Source organism: Varroa destructor, unplaced genomic scaffold, assembly GCF_002443255.2.
Source record: "Varroa destructor unplaced genomic scaffold, Vdes_3.0 BEIS01000001.1, whole genome shotgun sequence".
Lineage (NCBI taxonomy): Eukaryota > Metazoa > Arthropoda > Arachnida > Mesostigmata > Varroidae > Varroa > Varroa destructor.
The window spans coordinates 27,911,052-27,933,706 of NW_019211454.1; the positions used below are offsets into that span (position 1 = coordinate 27,911,052).

The 22,655-nt window shown below is 43.5% G+C and overlaps 1 protein-coding gene and 2 long non-coding RNA genes across 11 annotated transcripts in view; 1 reads left to right on the forward strand and 2 right to left on the reverse strand.

Moving 5' to 3' along the window:
- LOC111255623 (uncharacterized) overlaps nucleotides 1-22,655 on the forward strand; it is a 69,964-nt gene that overhangs the window by 11,425 nt on the left and 35,884 nt on the right. The gene's annotated exons all lie outside the window — the stretch shown is intronic.
- On the reverse strand, nucleotides 3,365-5,376 carry LOC111255624 (uncharacterized). Its single transcript, XR_002675582.2, has 2 exons — nucleotides 4,148-5,376; nucleotides 3,365-3,525 (listed from the first exon to the last, which is right to left on the reverse strand). It is a non-coding gene; the product is annotated as an uncharacterized LOC111255624 (long non-coding RNA).
- LOC111255620 (uncharacterized) overlaps nucleotides 8,913-22,655 on the reverse strand; it is a 93,268-nt gene continuing 79,525 nt past the window's right edge. For all 6 annotated transcript variants that reach the window (XM_086977573.1, XM_086977572.1, XM_022817774.2 and 3 more), the window contains 4 exons: nucleotides 12,061-12,238; nucleotides 11,775-11,906; nucleotides 9,696-11,349; nucleotides 8,913-9,073 (listed from right to left, as the gene is read on the reverse strand). In XM_086977573.1, the coding sequence (XP_086833699.1) occupies nucleotides 11,027-11,349; nucleotides 11,775-11,906; nucleotides 12,061-12,238 (633 nt within the window). In that variant the 3' untranslated portion in view covers nucleotides 8,913-9,073; nucleotides 9,696-11,026. The remainder of the gene's footprint in view (nucleotides 9,074-9,695; nucleotides 11,350-11,774; nucleotides 11,907-12,060; nucleotides 12,239-22,655) is intronic.

Genomic DNA, 22,655 nt, shown 5'->3' on the forward strand with positions numbered 1-22,655 from the left:
GGGGGGACATATTGCAACGATCCAAAGCTCTCTCTCTCTCTCTCTCTCTCTCTCTCTCTCTCTCTCTCTCTCTCTCTCTCTCTCTCGCTCTCTCTCTCTCTCTCTCTCGCTCTCGCTCGCTCTCCTGCCTGCGCCGTCATCCATATTTTTTACATTGTTGCGCACTTGAGGCATTCCTATTACTAATGAGATGACCGCAGCTCTCTCGGGCATCCCATTGCAGTGGCTCTATACATTATGGTCTATGCAAATAATAACTGCGAAAGCTTAACCCATCTAACGAGCAGCGTTGTAGCGATGTTCAAGTACGTACGCTCTGCTTTACGTCACTCACACACGGACAGCCCCTTGTACTGGGATGATCTAAAACGCATATTGAAATTGGTGCTTGGCTTTTTCTGTAGTACTTACAATTTCGCCCATTGTCCGTCATTGCAACAGATCTTATATCATTTAATTGTCAATGTAATTTGGCAGGATAGCACTTAATTTGTAGCAGAATGGGCTGGTACAAGAGATACCTTGTTGAACTCGCTGGATAGATTCACTGGCTATCTTTATTATTATAAGATAATACCGATTTCGATTATCTCACTCGTTCGATCATTTAGAGTAAAGCACGTAAATCTGAATCGTCCATATGTTTTGTTCTGTATGTGTATATCGTCGTTCGAGAGGGGCAGGCAGCCTTCATCTAATGGCTAGTCATTGCCTTCCAAGTGTACACACAACAGTAATATATATATATATATATATATATATATATATATATATATATATATATATGACGAAAATAGACGTAGTAAAATAAACAGTAAATGATAAGCAATAATATTAGTAGATAAAAGTTTTTGTTTGCTCAAGCAGGCACCCAGATTTTTAGAGGTATCTACTCGTTGTCGGATTGTGCTCCTTTCAACCCAGTACAGATATCTAACGCTAAATTATCACTGACAATCTCTTTATCGTTTTCTCTCCTGGCTCAATGGTGATAATAATGACAATACACTAAACACCTTCTTACCGTTGAAGTAGATCATTTTTTACGATTTTTATCTATTTTTACATTTATCGTTATAACTTATAGTTGTAGCAGCGAGCGTAAGTTAACTTTATTCGTCGCTATATATATATATATATATATATATATATACGCGCTACGTCCACGTGCAGCCATTCATCGACTGTAGCTAAATGATGTCTTTGCTTTACAGTAATAATAACACCTTTACAAACAGACACACGAAAACCCTGCTATATTATACAATACACACGGCTATTACATGGGCGAAAAAAAATGTTTCGTTTTTACGTCAATCCACTCACTCATCGATCACTAGTGCTCTGCGCAACGCAAAACAAAGACGGATCAATGACGTGCCCAGCTCACCATACATACATATAGGTAACATTTTATTTGGAATGTAAGAAATTTTGCTCGTCTACTCCAGACAATAATACAGAAGCCAATTGTACAACCCGTCATTCGCATTCCCACCATGTACGTTCACCACAGACAGACCTTTACGCTGCACGGATTGCTGGACAATCTATTATCTATACGTCATACGAAAATACCTAAAGTGACACAATTCAAAATCCAAACGTATGGCTCCAGTTGCCGCCGGCACGACTTCCGTCAATATTCCACTCGATCATTGTCTGTGTATTTACGTAACATACCTACGTGAATCGTAATTACGTCATAGACCGCGGTCGGTTGGTCGCGCTCAAAACGCGCTCGAGAACTTCTAGCGTCTGAATAGTACTGAGTAATGAATCGAAGGCTCGCCTTTTTCTCTACGGCCTACTGAGTCGAGTAACATTAGTCGAGAAGAAGCGGACAGCGAGCATCAATCAGCCCCCCTTCCTTGATTGATACACATGGGTGTATTAACATATGTAGGAGTCCCAATTCTAACGGCGTGGACATCCATACGAGTAACTCGTGCCTCGTAACAGTACAGCCTTGCCCATAGCGAGCGCATCAGCGTTCACAGTAAAAACGATGCTATAAATTCTCTGCTTATCGTTTCGCTGGCGATACTTCGTTTAGACCGGTAATCGTGCATGGCTCTGAAGTGTTACCATCGAAGTAGTCACTGAGGAATTCGTAAAAACTCTAGATAATTATGTTTTTGATTAGTAAAATGCTTACCTAACTTGTTTGGCAGTGGATTTAGCTGTATTTTGTCAAAAGGACCACAGCGGGCAGTTTTCCCTCGCTATAGGTCAGGTTCTATGGCTTTTGTACGGGGAGGATAAGTGTGGTATGTACTAAAGGCGCTACAGATAGTTCGTTGTTGCATTACGAAAGATGATGGCAGCAAAAATAATATGACTTAATAATTATTGTCAAACAGTTAATTAGACTGTATGAGCGACTAACTATACTATATCGAAAAAAAAAAAAAAAAAAAAAAAAAAACTACCTAGCTCGTAGCGAGGCCTATGAAGAAGAAGCGTCAACTTAGCAGAGGTGAGCCGCAAAACTTTAACTAACCGCTCATCAGCGCAACAAGATATAATAGCTTGATTTACTGGTAATAAATTAACAAGTTCTTTTCCCTTCTCTGGTCTCCTCCGTTGGACCCATCCTCGCCTCGACGTAATATCCAGCTGTTCGGCAATGGCAGTGCTTAGTAGCTGATTGAATCTCTCCAGCAGGTTTATCTTATTCGATATACATCATTAGAATTGAGTTTGGTTCGACGAACGTACACTAAGTTCTTAAGTAGACAACTTACTTACGCCAAGTCAGCTCAACGTTATTATGAAGCAATAGGAAAACAATGTAGGATCGATGGAGGCAGCTACACAATTAGAAATTTCGCCTTTAATGGGCTATTGGTATGTACCTTACGTAGCTTACACTCTGTGGTGAACAGATGCGAATAACAGGTTCTATTTGGCATAGTAAACGGAGATGATCGAAGACCTTGCCAATAAAGCGATACCGTGTTTGGGAGGATCGTATATTTTCAGGATCCAGCTTAATTGAAAATAAAAATCTATAGAATTCACTCACTGTCCCCGTATTTTTGCTGTTCGATCTCTTTGACAGTCTTCGCTAGCTCTAGTGACTGACGTGAACCCAAAAAAATAGGTACGCTTAACAAAACTGATTCATCGTTAGCACGGTGACACCTTAATTTGACTAGGTTGCACACACGGGGAATTGTTAGAGAAATAGTCTGTTATGAAAGCGGGAAGGACTGGCAGTACACGAGTGTTCGCCCCATAGTATTTGGTAAAATTTGGGCCTAAATCGGCCTAGCTAGGACCCCAAATGGCGCGGCATAAAATTGAACCTGTCACCCAATTTGACACAGGGAATATTTAAGCAAAAATAGAACACGCGGAGAACCGATTATTATTAGCATTGTTGTTATTTTTACTTTTTCCATTGCTTATTAGTATCTAGCACTGAGCGTTTTTCATCGTAGTTTTCCGTATTTTGCCTTTTCTGATGTGGGTAGAACTCCTTGAGAATTTTGGCTTTCGCTGTAGCATTTCATTTGATTCCTGAAATAAGGACTTTATTGAAAAGACGACATTGACAGCATGAGGCACGTACGACACCATTGTTGCAGAAAGACAGATATTGTAAACTTTGTACGCAAACAGCGCGCCTCCATTGCGCGCAACGGATAACGATAAGGGACAAGAAAACACCGCAAACAGATTAACACAAACTCTCAAGAGGGAAGATCTGTTTGTGCCTTGTCTTCATTGTAATCACATCACCATTATGATCATGATAGAGGAACATTGATGGAATATTAAGTTACTGTATCCGTATTGTGGTAACGGTGTAAATTTTATAATTGTTTTACAGGATGAGATGCTGTTTGCTCTAAATGTACACCACTTTATCTATAAATGTACTTTCTTCAATATCTATAGATACAAGTTCTTCTATTTCAGTGTCATGTAGAAATATTTTACACTATTCCCGCATACATTATATGTTATGATATTGTTTTTTGCCCTAATCCGTCAACGGTGCGTTTGCTTAAGCGTTACATAGGAATTATTCGTTTGTAGGATTTGTTATTATTACTGTTGTTGTTATTATTATTATTATCACTTTGTATCGCGAGATATTTTTGCGATGGAGAAAAATCAAAGTTAAACTTTTACATACGTTTATATCACGTCCATCGGAACGCTATCACAATCCCGTCTGCCGTCATCGTACACTTTAGCTGCAACTGTTGCTGCTGCTGCTGCTGCTGCTGCTGCTGCTGCTTTGTCGTCGTCGTCGTCGCCGTCGCCGTCGCCGTCGCCGCCGTCGTTGCCGCCTTAGCTTTCTTTTCTCAGTAGACATCCGTCTCTAATTTTCCTCCATAATATTATTATGCTTTCTACGAATAATACAATATACTTCACAGTGCTGCAGCTCATCCATTCACATCCAATTTTCATTTCGCTTCGAACGTTAAAAATTCAACTTTAAACCTTCAATCGCTTCCTTCGAATTGCTCTAGATTCGAGTACTATAATCGCAACAAATGAAGTAGCAATATTGCTTATTCTTGTTGCTACTGCTGTTTTCTTCGTCGTCGTCGTCGTCGTCGTTGTCGTCGTCGTCGTCGTCGTCGTCGTCGTCGTCGTGGCAGCAACGGTCGCCAAAATCGTCGTCTCTCTTGACGCGAGCATATTCAAAGCACATGGCGTGTTATTATCTATATCGTTATTTCTGCAGAACGTTTCCTCATGTGTAGATATTGTGTGTAATATATAATTGTATTATGTATCGGTATGTATGTATAGAAATATACACAAGCTTTGTACAGCGGAGCTCTACCACCGTGATATTATGCTGCCTGCCTGCCTGCCTGCCTGCCTGCTGCTGCTACTGGCCATAAGCATCGTCATAGTTATAGAAACAAAAAATAGCCAAAGCACAGATAACACAGACCAGTGACTCGTTGCTTCCAACATAAATACAATTGAAATGAAGATCCTCTTGATGCGTGATTCCATAAATCAATTCCTCCAAACCTTAAGACACCAAAATGTCACGTCACCCTGACGCTACGCTCTGCGTATCGTTTTGAGTAAAAAAAACCACGCTTGGACATTTTCACATCGTTAGATTACTAATAGCCAATATCGGTTATGTCCTTAACCGTTTGTGGTGGTAGGCAAGCGCTCAGCCGGAGGTCGCATCTCTTAATCAGGGTTTTTGACACGTTTAACAATGCTTCGTTCGTTCTGCTCACTTTTCTGCTTCATGAGAGTATAGCTGACGGAGGAGGATTGCGATGTCGGCCAATTAATTGCTGGGACTGCTAAGGCCGCAGTCTCTAATATTCCTTATCCATAAGCTTTGAGGCTCGTTTCGGTTTTCAGTCAGCAGACCAAGTTGGTCCTGCTGTTTCATCACCGCATACGTCATCAAAAAATAAACACCTTAAGTCATATTATGTATTTGTAGATGTGTATATATATATATATATTTTAGACTGTAACCGGGGAAATTTAGTGTCTTGTTTCTCTCTCACACATGAGCTCTGCGAGTGGGGTAGATGTCGGGGGGGGGGGGGACATATTGCAACGATCCAAAGCTCTCTCTCTCTCTCTCTCTCTCTCTCTCTCTCTCTCTCTCTCTCTCTCTCTCTCTCTCTCGCTCTCTCTCTCTCTCTCTCTCGCTCTCGCTCGCTCTCCTGCCTGCGCCGTCATCCATATTTTTTACATTGTTGCGCACTTGAGGCATTCCTATTACTAATGAGATGACCGCAGCTCTCTCGGGCATCCCATTGCAGTGGCTCTATACATTATGGTCTATGCAAATAATAACTGCGAAAGCTTAACCCATCTAACGAGCAGCGTTGTAGCGATGTTCAAGTACGTACGCTCTGCTTTACGTCACTCACACACGGACAGCCCCTTGTACTGGGATGATCTAAAACGCATATTGAAATTGGTGCTTGGCTTTTTCTGTAGTACTTACAATTTCGCCCATTGTCCGTCATTGCAACAGATCTTATATCATTTAATTGTCAATGTAATTTGGCAGGATAGCACTTAATTTGTAGCAGAATGGGCTGGTACAAGAGATACCTTGTTGAACTCGCTGGATAGATTCACTGGCTATCTTTATTATTATAAGATAATACCGATTTCGATTATCTCACTCGTTCGATCATTTAGAGTAAAGCACGTAAATCTGAATCGTCCATATGTTTTGTTCTGTATGTGTATATCGTCGTTCGAGAGGGGCAGGCAGCCTTCATCTAATGGCTAGTCATTGCCTTCCAAGTGTACACACAACAGTAATATATATATATATATATATATATATATATATATATATATATATATATATGACGAAAATAGACGTAGTAAAATAAACAGTAAATGATAAGCAATAATATTAGTAGATAAAAGTTTTTGTTTGCTCAAGCAGGCACCCAGATTTTTAGAGGTATCTACTCGTTGTCGGATTGTGCTCCTTTCAACCCAGTACAGATATCTAACGCTAAATTATCACTGACAATCTCTTTATCGTTTTCTCTCCTGGCTCAATGGTGATAATAATGACAATACACTAAACACCTTCTTACCGTTGAAGTAGATCATTTTTTACGATTTTTATCTATTTTTACATTTATCGTTATAACTTATAGTTGTAGCAGCGAGCGTAAGTTAACTTTATTCGTCGCTATATATATATATATATATATATATATATACGCGCTACGTCCACGTGCAGCCATTCATCGACTGTAGCTAAATGATGTCTTTGCTTTACAGTAATAATAACACCTTTACAAACAGACACACGAAAACCCTGCTATATTATACAATACACACGGCTATTACATGGGCGAAAAAAAATGTTTCGTTTTTACGTCAATCCACTCACTCATCGATCACTAGTGCTCTGCGCAACGCAAAACAAAGACGGATCAATGACGTGCCCAGCTCACCATACATACATATAGGTAACATTTTATTTGGAATGTAAGAAATTTTGCTCGTCTACTCCAGACAATAATACAGAAGCCAATTGTACAACCCGTCATTCGCATTCCCACCATGTACGTTCACCACAGACAGACCTTTACGCTGCACGGATTGCTGGACAATCTATTATCTATACGTCATACGAAAATACCTAAAGTGACACAATTCAAAATCCAAACGTATGGCTCCAGTTGCCGCCGGCACGACTTCCGTCAATATTCCACTCGATCATTGTCTGTGTATTTACGTAACATACCTACGTGAATCGTAATTACGTCATAGACCGCGGTCGGTTGGTCGCGCTCAAAACGCGCTCGAGAACTTCTAGCGTCTGAATAGTACTGAGTAATGAATCGAAGGCTCGCCTTTTTCTCTACGGCCTACTGAGTCGAGTAACATTAGTCGAGAAGAAGCGGACAGCGAGCATCAATCAGCCCCCCTTCCTTGATTGATACACATGGGTGTATTAACATATGTAGGAGTCCCAATTCTAACGGCGTGGACATCCATACGAGTAACTCGTGCCTCGTAACAGTACAGCCTTGCCCATAGCGAGCGCATCAGCGTTCACAGTAAAAACGATGCTATAAATTCTCTGCTTATCGTTTCGCTGGCGATACTTCGTTTAGACCGGTAATCGTGCATGGCTCTGAAGTGTTACCATCGAAGTAGTCACTGAGGAATTCGTAAAAACTCTAGATAATTATGTTTTTGATTAGTAAAATGCTTACCTAACTTGTTTGGCAGTGGATTTAGCTGTATTTTGTCAAAAGGACCACAGCGGGCAGTTTTCCCTCGCTATAGGTCAGGTTCTATGGCTTTTGTACGGGGAGGATAAGTGTGGTATGTACTAAAGGCGCTACAGATAGTTCGTTGTTGCATTACGAAAGATGATGGCAGCAAAAATAATATGACTTAATAATTATTGTCAAACAGTTAATTAGACTGTATGAGCGACTAACTATACTATATCGAAAAAAAAAAAAAAAAAAAAAAAAAAACTACCTAGCTCGTAGCGAGGCCTATGAAGAAGAAGCGTCAACTTAGCAGAGGTGAGCCGCAAAACTTTAACTAACCGCTCATCAGCGCAACAAGATATAATAGCTTGATTTACTGGTAATAAATTAACAAGTTCTTTTCCCTTCTCTGGTCTCCTCCGTTGGACCCATCCTCGCCTCGACGTAATATCCAGCTGTTCGGCAATGGCAGTGCTTAGTAGCTGATTGAATCTCTCCAGCAGGTTTATCTTATTCGATATACATCATTAGAATTGAGTTTGGTTCGACGAACGTACACTAAGTTCTTAAGTAGACAACTTACTTACGCCAAGTCAGCTCAACGTTATTATGAAGCAATAGGAAAACAATGTAGGATCGATGGAGGCAGCTACACAATTAGAAATTTCGCCTTTAATGGGCTATTGGTATGTACCTTACGTAGCTTACACTCTGTGGTGAACAGATGCGAATAACAGGTTCTATTTGGCATAGTAAACGGAGATGATCGAAGACCTTGCCAATAAAGCGATACCGTGTTTGGGAGGATCGTATATTTTCAGGATCCAGCTTAATTGAAAATAAAAATCTATAGAATTCACTCACTGTCCCCGTATTTTTGCTGTTCGATCTCTTTGACAGTCTTCGCTAGCTCTAGTGACTGACGTGAACCCAAAAAAATAGGTACGCTTAACAAAACTGATTCATCGTTAGCACGGTGACACCTTAATTTGACTAGGTTGCACACACGGGGAATTGTTAGAGAAATAGTCTGTTATGAAAGCGGGAAGGACTGGCAGTACACGAGTGTTCGCCCCATAGTATTTGGTAAAATTTGGGCCTAAATCGGCCTAGCTAGGACCCCAAATGGCGCGGCATAAAATTGAACCTGTCACCCAATTTGACACAGGGAATATTTAAGCAAAAATAGAACACGCGGAGAACCGATTATTATTAGCATTGTTGTTATTTTTACTTTTTCCATTGCTTATTAGTATCTAGCACTGAGCGTTTTTCATCGTAGTTTTCCGTATTTTGCCTTTTCTGATGTGGGTAGAACTCCTTGAGAATTTTGGCTTTCGCTGTAGCATTTCATTTGATTCCTGAAATAAGGACTTTATTGAAAAGACGACATTGACAGCATGAGGCACGTACGACACCATTGTTGCAGAAAGACAGATATTGTAAACTTTGTACGCAAACAGCGCGCCTCCATTGCGCGCAACGGATAACGATAAGGGACAAGAAAACACCGCAAACAGATTAACACAAACTCTCAAGAGGGAAGATCTGTTTGTGCCTTGTCTTCATTGTAATCACATCACCATTATGATCATGATAGAGGAACATTGATGGAATATTAAGTTACTGTATCCGTATTGTGGTAACGGTGTAAATTTTATAATTGTTTTACAGGATGAGATGCTGTTTGCTCTAAATGTACACCACTTTATCTATAAATGTACTTTCTTCAATATCTATAGATACAAGTTCTTCTATTTCAGTGTCATGTAGAAATATTTTACACTATTCCCGCATACATTATATGTTATGATATTGTTTTTTGCCCTAATCCGTCAACGGTGCGTTTGCTTAAGCGTTACATAGGAATTATTCGTTTGTAGGATTTGTTATTATTACTGTTGTTGTTATTATTATTATTATCACTTTGTATCGCGAGATATTTTTGCGATGGAGAAAAATCAAAGTTAAACTTTTACATACGTTTATATCACGTCCATCGGAACGCTATCACAATCCCGTCTGCCGTCATCGTACACTTTAGCTGCAACTGTTGCTGCTGCTGCTGCTGCTGCTGCTGCTGCTGCTTTGTCGTCGTCGTCGTCGCCGTCGCCGTCGCCGTCGCCGCCGTCGTTGCCGCCTTAGCTTTCTTTTCTCAGTAGACATCCGTCTCTAATTTTCCTCCATAATATTATTATGCTTTCTACGAATAATACAATATACTTCACAGTGCTGCAGCTCATCCATTCACATCCAATTTTCATTTCGCTTCGAACGTTAAAAATTCAACTTTAAACCTTCAATCGCTTCCTTCGAATTGCTCTAGATTCGAGTACTATAATCGCAACAAATGAAGTAGCAATATTGCTTATTCTTGTTGCTACTGCTGTTTTCTTCGTCGTCGTCGTCGTCGTCGTTGTCGTCGTCGTCGTCGTCGTCGTCGTCGTCGTCGTGGCAGCAACGGTCGCCAAAATCGTCGTCTCTCTTGACGCGAGCATATTCAAAGCACATGGCGTGTTATTATCTATATCGTTATTTCTGCAGAACGTTTCCTCATGTGTAGATATTGTGTGTAATATATAATTGTATTATGTATCGGTATGTATGTATAGAAATATACACAAGCTTTGTACAGCGGAGCTCTACCACCGTGATATTATGCTGCCTGCCTGCCTGCCTGCCTGCCTGCTGCTGCTACTGGCCATAAGCATCGTCATAGTTATAGAAACAAAAAATAGCCAAAGCACAGATAACACAGACCAGTGACTCGTTGCTTCCAACATAAATACAATTGAAATGAAGATCCTCTTGATGCGTGATTCCATAAATCAATTCCTCCAAACCTTAAGACACCAAAATGTCACGTCACCCTGACGCTACGCTCTGCGTATCGTTTTGAGTAAAAAAAACCACGCTTGGACATTTTCACATCGTTAGATTACTAATAGCCAATATCGGTTATGTCCTTAACCGTTTGTGGTGGTAGGCAAGCGCTCAGCCGGAGGTCGCATCTCTTAATCAGGGTTTTTGACACGTTTAACAATGCTTCGTTCGTTCTGCTCACTTTTCTGCTTCATGAGAGTATAGCTGACGGAGGAGGATTGCGATGTCGGCCAATTAATTGCTGGGACTGCTAAGGCCGCAGTCTCTAATATTCCTTATCCATAAGCTTTGAGGCTCGTTTCGGTTTTCAGTCAGCAGACCAAGTTGGTCCTGCTAGTCCTCCGAAAGGTGGTACGGAGTTGCTCTATCCCTGAGACATGCTCGCATCCAAATGAACTGTTTCTTCGGAAGAATACAAGTCTATAAAAATCCTAGCGTTGGACACCTGTTAACTCAGGAGATTCGACCACGGATGCGAGCGGCTCATTGTCACAACTGCCGTGTGCTACTGGGGTGCCAATGCTGCTAGGGCAGTTTGAGTGTAGCTTAGCGATGCACGCGCCCGAATTGAGCAGGAAGGGCACATAAAACATTTTGCTTTTCATCAGAAGTTCCGCAGCTCCCTCTACTAGCCGCGATAACCCTAATAGATAATCTAATCGGATAGGCTGTGAAGATTTTGTTGCAGCCAAGTGAGACCGGAGAGCACCCATATAGCGTTCTTTGATTGGCGTCAGTGCACTCTGCGACTCTTCTGCACAGGCGGAGGATGACGACGGGCGTAATACGTGCGTGACAATTATCCGATGAGTTCGATCAGTGGCAGCCGGAAGAGTATGGAAGACAAACAAGAAAGAAACGGTCACTAATGCTAAATACTCCTATATGCTGTTAAGTGGGGATATATTCAAGTCTGCAAGCTATCGTAAGACATAAAGCTGTCGAACGACATAACATAATAAGGATTTATGACGTATGAAACTGATGCATGAGAGGCTTATTAAATACGCTCAATGAAGATACGCGATTTATGGCGATACAGAGCAACTGGACAGACATTTTAATCGGAATTATTTGCCGGTGCGCGTGCGTGTGTGACGGTATGTGTTTGTATAAAGGAGAGATGTGTTGAAGTATGCAATAATCTACGTTATGTATAATAATATTAGAGCAGCTTACCGTGGCTTAGCATTGTGAGTACCTTAAGGCAAACGTATTCTTCCATTGTTACTTCACCGCGCCTCAGACAAAGTGCTAATCGGGTCAGCTTGTCGACTAGTTCACCTGCCTCCTGTTCCAATTGGTCCATTCCTGAAAGCAGACAGTTACCAAGGAAACGCTTGCGCTCATTTATTAGCTTATTACTGACTCTTTTAAAACGTATATATGTTACAAGTAATTAATATTCACACGTCGTGTCTACTTCATTGTTTCTCACGTATCGAGTATTTCGTTATCAACATACCGATGTGTCTACCCATGAGTGCCGTCAGACTGCCTTGAAGATCATGGAGGGCAGCGGAGACTTCGCGGTCTTCGGCGGACGGATCCGTCTGACTCTGAGGGCAACGGGCAGGCAAGTGGACCGATTGATATGCAGCCGTTGTTAAAACGAGTAACTGATGCCATTTATGCGTTAACAGCTGTAACAGAGAATAACAGAAAACACGTTTCGTGAGCTCTGAGTATCAATTTTCGTATTATGTAGTCGCCAACATTTACCGCCAGATCAACACGCAGAAAAACACCGTTTGGTAGATTGTCTTTCATGATTTCCAACAATTCATACGACCTAAACTCAGCCAACAGCCCCAAAGCACACTATTATTATAGAAAATAACAATTAAACCGCGTTCCGCTCTCCAGAGTTCTTTAGCCCCATTCGATTAAATTGACACACTACCCCCCCCCCCCCCCCCCATAAAACATCACTAACCCTATAACATGAAAGCTGCTGATATTAACCGTAGATCATCATCGAAAGTACGCTGTTAATCTTGATCAACGATCATTAATGGGGCTCTGAGGGTGATGGTAATAATTAAAGCTTCGGTTTTGGGCATCTGCACGAAGAATGATGATAAAGAACTCGTGAAGTAAGCGATACTGGGGGCTGTACCATTTTGCTAGCAACATTGGTCGTTGTTGTCCGATGCCGATTTGTACCGGCTGTATTTTCTGGCCTGCTCGTCGTTGACGGCCATCGACAACAACGTTTGCAGTAGATCGTTGCTGCTGTTGTTGCTGCTGGTGCCAGCGAACGCTACGCTGCCTTCGTCTGGCAACGGCAAAGCGTTCAGCAACAACAATGGAGCAGACCCACTATTAGCTAGCATCGTCGTCATCAACATGACGACGGCGGTAATGTTATCATCTAACTATCCATCGGCCGAATGGCGTTAGCACTATTAGCAGCGGCGTTGCTAGCGCTTGTTGTCAAGGCTGTGTTGGGTTATACTGTCAGCCTTGAGAGGGCATCGCCCTACTGTTTCTAGCGTCAGTTACTGGGTCACCAGTTTGTTACAGCCGCCGCTGCCCTCACAAACAGCAACGAGACAGGTCGTCAAGTAGCGATAAATCAGCTAGTCAGCGAGTAAACCAAATGACCCATCAATGATCGCGCCGCTATAGTAACTAAAGATTCTGCGAGGATGGACGCCAGCGTATACTTTAAGCCATCTATTATATCTTGGCAGGACTCTTGCTTATGTGCTAACTGACTGAGACGATAAATGGAGTAGCAGAAATCGAGGTCTTCGCCATAGACCAACAGGGCATGCACGCGGCGTGCAACGTTAAAACGCAATGCGTATGTACTACTATTATATCATGCCGAAGGCGGCATGACGATACGGCCCAATGAGTGAGGTGGCTACGAAACGGAATTTCGATATGTTTTACCTATTCAACTGTGTGCGAGCGTCGCAACGAGCAGGATCGTTCGGGAACTAATTAATCTAGGTTATGATTAAGGCAAACGCATTATACGAGACCTAAAGGCCCTTAGATACCGTCAACAAGTTGTAACACGTAACTTTTTATAGTAATTCATCAAGCACGCATGTCGTGATATAATCTATGAATCTAGAAACGATCAAATCAGTTAACGAAAAGAAACACGACCGATGCTTGGTAAGCATGAACTAGAAAGAAATAAGTTGTCGGCTTCTTTGGAAAGAGCAGCCCCATGTAATGATATTTTGCCGAATGCGTTCTACTACTAGGTTGGGCGGTCAGATACTCTAAAAAAAAGGTTTGATTAATATTTTTCTTTTGATTTAACTGTTCAGGCTGTAAGGCGTCCAGCTTGGCACTGAAATGAATAACTAAATGGCCGCCGCCAACCGTTGGGTCGCGGTTACGCACTACCATTTGTTTGTCGTCCGTTCAGGACGCCGGTGTTTTCTTGTGTGTTCACTCAACTCTAAAAAAAAAAAACAAACGATGTCTTTAGCTTATCTGTTTATACGCTCGAAGCTCTGCAACTAGTGTAACGTATGAAACTCTGTATGATCTTCAATGAGCGTTATTATAACTGTAAACTCAATGCAGGATGCTTATAACGTGCGAAGGGCACTACTATGGGCAAATGTCCGCCGCGGCAATTCGATAGCCGGCTCCCTTCTAAGCCCAAGTCAGTTTCTTGGGCGTTGCGCGCGAAGTTGCTAGGATGCTCAAAGACGATAGTATACTAGAGGTCTGGAAACCTTTTTCAGCCCAAATGTTGTTCTGAGCCATGTTATAATTTTAGTATGAATTTGAGTAAATGACGCCAAGTCGCCTGGCTTTACTGTAGCAAGCTGTCGACGTTTTCTTCTTAAATTCGTCTTTTCGAAATTTCCTACTTTTTATTTTTGTCGCGTCCCGTTACGCCTGGGTACATGTTCAACAACAGCTACATGTCCCCGCAGCCCAGTCAAGCCACTCTTGTCTTGAGGTGTGCCAGTTAACTTGCTAGGAAGTGTACCCAATATGAATAAAAAATATTCAATCGACTAGTCCCAATGGGTTATGTATTGCATTTGGCGTTATGAGCTACGGCGTCGTACGTAGATCGGCCTGCAGTGTTTTACTGACTGGATATGTTGCTGCCGATTCCCCATTCTTTAAACCATCATCAACGTCATTACTGCCATTAGCTCGTGGCTGAACTGTGGCTCTGGCTAGAAATCTGTTGCCACGAAGCTGCTGTCCCGGTTATTGCGTTGTCGGAGTATCCTGGCAACTGCCTGATCCAAGCAACGGCTCACACAGGAGCTGCAACGACCCTGACGCAGCTAGCGTCCCTGAAGGGTCGTTAGTCGATGACGAACTGCATCAGCCTTGTTGTCGTCGCTGATCCAGCCCTGACTGGCGTTATTGCTGCTTGATCTGACGACGAAGCTTAGATTTAAATGCTCAGATCTTTCGATCTGCCTCATTTCTGGCACAATAACTAAATAAAATTAAACAAGAGTGAATCTTGGCTCACTAATCGACGCTCATTACTATTAGTAGCACTATTTTGTGCTAGAATGCCGCATCGAAATGCTTCTTACAAGGCTTGGTGCCCTGAACTCGAACGCGCAGTTTTTTGTTTTCGAGCTATAAAACTAACTCGCGGGCACTGTGAATGTGTGAGATTTTCCTTTTTTTTTTTTCAAATATTATCATGTTGTATAATTACGAGGACTACAGTATGAGACCCTAAACCAAAGCTCTTGGATACTCCACAGCCGCCGCTTGTACGTCTCGATAAGTTTCAATAGATTTAGACATGTGCAGGGTATCACGAGACTCAAACCAGCCATCAGCATTCGAGCTACTAATTACGTGTAACACAGCTGGCAGTCGTCACATTAAAAACGGGCATTAGTCCTACCTATAATGAAACAAGGACCATCAAACATTCCCTTTGCATGTTGCTCGAGACAGCTGCAACGAAACTGTCACGCTGAGTGGGACTTCGAAGCCTTAGGCGTTACGATCCGACTTCAGCATGCGGTGATGATAAAAACGCCGAGTGGCAGAACCTACGTATGTAGCACACGACTCAAGCGCTGTTCATGAGCGCTCATATTCAGCCTAACTGTCATGGTTCTGCGACGTATTTTCTATACGTCTGTGCGTGCGTAGCTGTCCATCGGCCATCGACGTGCCTGTTGTCTAGTTGGCGCTTAGGGCGACAGCTGAAGTAGTATTTGTGCTATTGCCGCCGCTGTGTCGTTGTGAGTGGTCGGTTAACAGTTATTGCCCGCTACTTTTCTGCTGTTGCTGATGATGATCGTGCTAGTGCTGGTGATGGCTGGGCCGATGGCGGTGACCCTGACTCGGGACGACGGTCTTCGGTGTCCCTGAGGGGTCGTTGCTCGGCTAACCTTTACTTGATGGCAACAGCCGTACATTATCACTGGCAGCACCAGCGGCAGCAACTCCACGAGCGCCGGCGGTGGTCGCACCGACAAACCTGTTTTCCTTTCATTATACATGCGTTCCATGCACCTGCACACGCACGACAAACACAGCAGCAGCAGCAGCAGCGGCGGCGACAGCGTCGTCAACTGCCACTCCGGTATCACGGGCTTTCGCTATCCGCTTTCTGCCGCCGTCATAGTTGCTGAGCGGCTCGATGATCGTCGTTACCGATATCGCTGCTGCTGCTGCTGCTGCTGCTGCTGCTGCTGCTGCTGCTGCTGCCTCGACCGTTCGCAAAACTTTCGCGTCACGCTCACAATTCCGCAGGCTGGGGTTGCTGCCACGGCTGCCCTGGTGCTCTCACCAACTCCCCCGATAGTAATAGACGTAAGAAGGCGCTATACGAGAAAACTATGTATCGATACTGCAAGAAACAACGAGAAGATCTAACATAGACAATGTTAAGCTTATCGAACAAAACGTAATTTCTGATCTGTCGGTATTTCACGACGGCAAATTTTGAGAAACGACGACCTCAGAGGAGCATTTAGTAGGTGCTTTGTTTAGCGGACCCGCTAGCATAGGCAATCTGTGGGTAAGATAACCGAAACATGTGAGACGTATTTGCATTGCTACGATGCTGCGTCTCTCATGTTCTGCTCGAGCTTTAACCGTTGGGTTTATAAACACTTTTTTATTTAGTACTGTATAACCTTTCTCGTTAGCAGGCAGCTGTAGGGCATACACTATCTCACTGTTTTATTCAATACAAGATTAAATGATGTTAAATGTTTTTTCCTCGCTAGCATTAACGACTAACGCTCGATTTGGGGGTCCATATCCTTCCCGCGTCATTTGCGAAAATGCATTATTTAAATTCGTCAACAACTCGACGATATGTGCTCGTGCTCGAGCAAGTCACACAAAATCTAGCGGGCTTAAAGCATTAGCTGACAGCACGTCAAAAGTCCAAGGACCTAGCAAACGCAAAAAGGGCAAAAGGGCGCAAAAGGTTGAGAACAGGCTAAAGGTCTCAACCTACGTGAACGACACTGATAATCGGAAACATTTCTTTTGCGATCGATATTTTCAGTGCAATGGTGTTCCTCGTTGGCGCATGGAGGTCTCGTTCGAATTTATTTGGCACGATAGTCGGCAACGGTAAGATCCGTCTGATACGGACGCGTATTCTCAAAATCAAACCTCTTCCTTCGTCATAGTAGTTTGGTTTTAAGCAAAAATCGACCTTTTGCGAGGAACAACAATCGCGGATGAACGTATACCGGATGTAGCAAACAGCCTGCCGAAGTGTGACCCAATTTATCCCAAGCCGTCTGTGCGAAGTGACGTTGACGACAATACAGGAAATAATAGTAACGGTGTTTTCAGAAAATAAGACCCCTTTGATTCGCACGCGCCCTAGCGAATAAAATCTAAAGATCTCTTCTTCGGCTACAAGCCCTGAACGATTCCGCTACTTATCCGTGTTTCGTCTCGAGCGCCTAGCATCAGGTATCTAGATTTAATAAACGATTATCGAGTCTTTATTCAAGAGATTTAATTTATTTGGGGACGAAGAGGCAATCATGGTGACCGTCGGCCGCGGTTTAACATTTAGTTATGACAATTCGGTGGCCTCCAATGCACTTACGACGTTCCCCGTTCCAACGTCTGCTATATGGGTAAGTAGCGGTAGTTGCGGTACAAGTCAAGCCGCTTGCATGAGCGTGTGTTGTGTTCATGTGGTCACCGAAGGTGCATTGCCCCAATGGGCGGGCTGCCGCCTGGCTGACTGCCTGAGTGACCCACATTCGAAGACATTGCGTTCACTCGCTCACTAGCTGACTCCCTCACTAAGGCTTAGCTATAGCCGTACCGACGGCGACAGAGTCCTCCTCATAGGAGTCAGGCAGGAAAAAAGTAGGGAAGACATCACTAGCTGGTAACTACTAGACGACCAGACTGAGATAGCACAGACGGACAGAAAGAAGTACAATTGCTAGGGAAGCAGTAAGACTCTATACAACAGAGAATCAATGACAAAACAACATCAGCATAGACAAGGCGATAAACTAGTAAAAGTAACGACTGTACATTAAACACCTTTTAGCAGAGTAGCGCTTAAATTTATTCCTTTAAGTGTGCCAATATGAATACTTTCTGTTGCGTCTCTGTGAAACGATGTGTTACGCCGTATGTTTTCATCGTAATCGCCATTCAATAATTCTACACGTATGTGGTAATATGGATAAATACGTTTGAGTTTAATCGAACTCAGGACACATTTTCTAAGCCTTCGTGCCTAATTGTGTAGCTGGCTTTTCCTCGTTGCGTTTATTATGCCCCTGCGACTTCATATTATCGGCCGTATTGCCGTCATAAACTATCATATATTTGGCACGTTGTGAGCGATGTGTTGAAATGAATTAGCGTTCATGACGACGCGGACTAGATTGGCGCGCCGCTACTGCCGCCGCGAGCGTAAAGGAATCGTCAGTGCGGCTGTTCCATAGACGATTTTCAGTCGGTCGTTCGGCCGGACAACCTGCTGGCCAATTAAACCCAGTCACAGTCTACTATGCACACTGAAATTGTGGACATTGGCGGCCACACGGTAGCGGTTGTTTTAGCACTATAAGTAGCACTAATAATCTTCGCTTGCTCTATTCATCCATGTGTCTACAAATGCATGACAGTTTCGGGGCCTTTACAAGCCGCGTCTTACACGCCCAGTTTCCGGCACTTAAGCTTTACCGGCAGATGCTGCCTTGGCGTTGACTGTTACTACTTCGCGCGGCTACGTTAACACGTTGTCGTAGCTAGGCGCGGAGTTACGGCTGGCGGCATTCACGCCATGCATTCAGGCTTTGATGTTAACTAACAACGATTGTTGTTGTGCGTGTACATATCGCCGCTTTGTACGTAGCTACAGCGGGAGCAGAGGCGCTAGCAGCAGTGTACAGCGGCGATAGCGGCCCCTGCAATGGCTAGGCAAGGCCCAAGCAGAAACGAATCGCGGATTCGTATGCGTCGGCTCCGTTACTGTTGTTACTGCAGCATCAGCGGCGCTAACGGCGGCAATACTAGGCACCAATGGCCACTAGTTAACGCACACCTCCATAGTCACCTTGTACTTGCGTCGCTTACCACCGCTGTAGCAGTATCGCCGTAGTGATGGCTGTTGTGGTCGTGCCGCCGGCGACGGAGACCTCGAGAGTACGTTGCTTCGACCGCCCGCTGACCTACATTCATGGGCACGACGCACACAGATACACACGTACTCAACGATAAAGACCGATACACACATTCAACAATAGGCGAAAGCCAACTTCACATACTCACATCGGCTGAGCTAATCAGAAAGAGTGAGGGAGTTGGCGGATCAGTTAAACAAACCGAACGCTAAAAAAGCTTTTATAGACACCACGTTTAGACGAATACACACAATCACGCTTATGCAAGCTTCTACGCGGATGCACACACACACACACACACACACACACAGACAGACACGCCAATGAAGACCGTGTGATACAGAAAAGACGTTGTTTCTCGTCCGGAACGCGCATAGCTTCGGTACGAGCACAAAATGATAATCAGAACCGTGTAGAGAAGCGCGCATATGGACGGGCGGATATGGCTGTGGCTTCAGAAATAGACACAAATAAGGCGGAAGGGATGGCGGTGCTGGTGAAAAACAGCAATCAAATACTAGGCAGATCGAACGTGTCGAGTACCGAGAAAAGCTCAATCGGTCACGAATATCATTCTCACATGCACGATAATGCACGTACCCCTAGTAATAGAGATCTCTATGTAAGTACGCTCTTCCAGAAATAAAAACTGCTAGCTATTTCCGAAAAGGTGTAAGAGCTAAGCTTGAGTAGCTCGCCGTAGGTAACGAACTATGATTAACCACAATTTTATTTCCTATTCTGCCATAACCAATGAGAGGAAAAACACAGATAAACTACGGTGAAAAAAACAAACTATTAAAATACTATCAGTGTGGCCTTCGTGTGCGCCTCGAGCGTTTGGCTTTTTGATAAAGATTGTCAATTTGTTTCGGCGTAAGTGAGCGGCATGCACATTTCCTTTAGGATACAAATACTGTCCAATGTTTTCATTAATTCTTTTAATACGATAGGCGTGAATACTGCGCTGGTGACATTTTCACGATCACCTTGCCCGTTACCATTTCTAATCAGTAAGAAGAAAAGAGTTGGGCTTTCTCACTGCTACTATCACCCGCGCAGTATTACCACATAATACCATATCATCGCACATAGGACACAAGCGTTGCGGTTCGTCGTCACAGTTGAATAGGCAACATTGTCTCGCCTTTACGTTTCAGATAGAGGAGCACACGGATGAACAGACAGATAGGGAAACGATAGCTGACAAGGTGTGGTCTAGCTTTGCGCCCCCTCATGGAGGGTCCGATCATTTAACAGTAAATAGCAACAAAATATCCTAGCTGTTCATGCTGCTGTTTTACCTAGTCCCTTGCAGCACAGCACAGCACAGCACAGCACAGAACAGAACAGAACAGAACGGGAACCTAGCGAGCGTCCGCTAACAGCAGCGGCTGCTGAAAAGGCCCAAATCCTTGTTACCTAAATCTGATGGTAAGTGCAGACGCCGAAGCGACAGTAGCTTACCTGATGGCTCGTATTGTCACGGATCACGACGACCGCCAGCGTTGCCGCGGCCGTGTAAGTAAAAACGGGCACTAGTTTTTTGCAGCGCCAAGAAAGGTTCTATCAACAGTCTTGATTGGCCCTCCTAGGGCTGATTCAGTGGCGCCGATCATTTGCTCTCTTAAGCAAAGTTCATATATGGCTTTGCCCTTTTATGCGATTTATACGTTTTTAATCATGCTTGCCCTAGTGTCAAGCTAGCTACCCTTCCTTGATAAGTCTAGCTCGAACTATGCATACATCAATTCGTTTTTGTGAATAAATTTGCCAAAAAGATCGATGACGACGTTGGCTACTTGACGTGGACAAGGCTTTTTAGGGTAAGCGTGTGACTCTATTTGCAGGTAGCCTTGTTTGCCGTGAATGAAAATTGTAATGTAGATGTAGCTGCTAGACGAATAGATATTAGGAGACCAACCCACAAATTGGAGAGCAATAATGTTATGCAGATGTGCGTAGGCGAGCTGGTAGACAATTTGAGCATTTTATACTCCTTTCATCTGGATTTTTACTGCATGGATGCCCCTATGTGGGGGAGAAGTTGTCCAGCACCACGATATCTTGCCCACCGGTGACAGGTGAATTAGAAAATGCAGTGTTTTAATACGAAGAATATTTTTTTCCCACAAATCTGACTTTCCATATAATATCCAATATGTCGACGAACAAAAAAATAACTCTCGCTGTGACAAAACGAAATATGCTATTTCAAAATGTTGCTATCTCTGCATCTGCTATCGCACATATGCTTATTATTACTATTGTCATTAATAATGCAAACATTTTACTTTTATCTTCGTCAGTTTTTAGGACGCAACGTTCCCCTTTAATTTTTATTCACGCTTCCGCGGCGGCAGGCTGCATCCGTCGAAACCATCGTCGGTGACCCACTGGCCTAAAACTGGTCCCGCAGAAGACGACACCCGACAACCGACTGCTAGCGGCAGCGGTAGCAGTCGATGCGGAAGAAGAAGAGACGATAGCAAACACAGAGGGCTTTTCTGGCCGAGCAAATATCAGCCACAACGGCAACGTCAGCGACGACGGCGTCAGCAAACTGTTGGCGGCGACGCTGCAGAGGCGGAGTCACGCCATGGAGTCAGCAAAAGTACTTTGTTGGATAGCGGCCAACGACGACGACGACGACGGCGGCGGCGGCGGCGGCAGCGCAAAGGAGCGCCAAAGTGTAGATGAGCGGGACAAGCAGTTTTTGTATGTCGCGCAGACATTGACGTACGTTTTTCTCTCTTTATAAAGTAGCTGGAATCAATTCGTCATTTCTGGTGAAAGTAGTGACGGTCAAACGTTGACATCGCAGTCCGCAGAAGCGTTCCTATTCCCTAGTCGTCGCTATTATATATATTATTCGTTGCTATATTACGTCGCTGTGCACTTTACCTACATGTGCCCATCTCAGTCGTCTGCACACAATAGATTTGGACGTAACCGTCCTCGGTAACGGGAGAAACCGTTGCAATTGAAAGCTAACGAAAAAAAACGTTCATGCTCGCTATGGCGAAACTGCGCCGCGATTCGCACGGTATAGCCTCGGCACGAGCGGTGAACAAAATTTCAGCTTTTTTCTTTTTTTTCGATCATGCTAATAATAGTAGTAGTAACGTTAATGTATTATGAAAGCTCTTTTCACGAGAACTTGACGCATCATGATGTCGGTATTTATTTCGGCTATTTACTATCAGACGTCAGGTTAAGCCACAGGCTCGTGCTCGAACGGTACGAACGACAAAAGGATCTTGTATGTAATGTATGTTTAGACGCAAATATTTTTACTGTGTGTCCCTTTCTTAAAAGAAGTTATCCTTAAAGCATGGGATTCTGCAAACAGATTACTCCCAGCCCACGTTAATGTTACTCATTTGGTCTCTATAAAGACCATGACATGATCACAAAAACACGTGTATATATACATATATATATATATATACATATATATATATATATACAT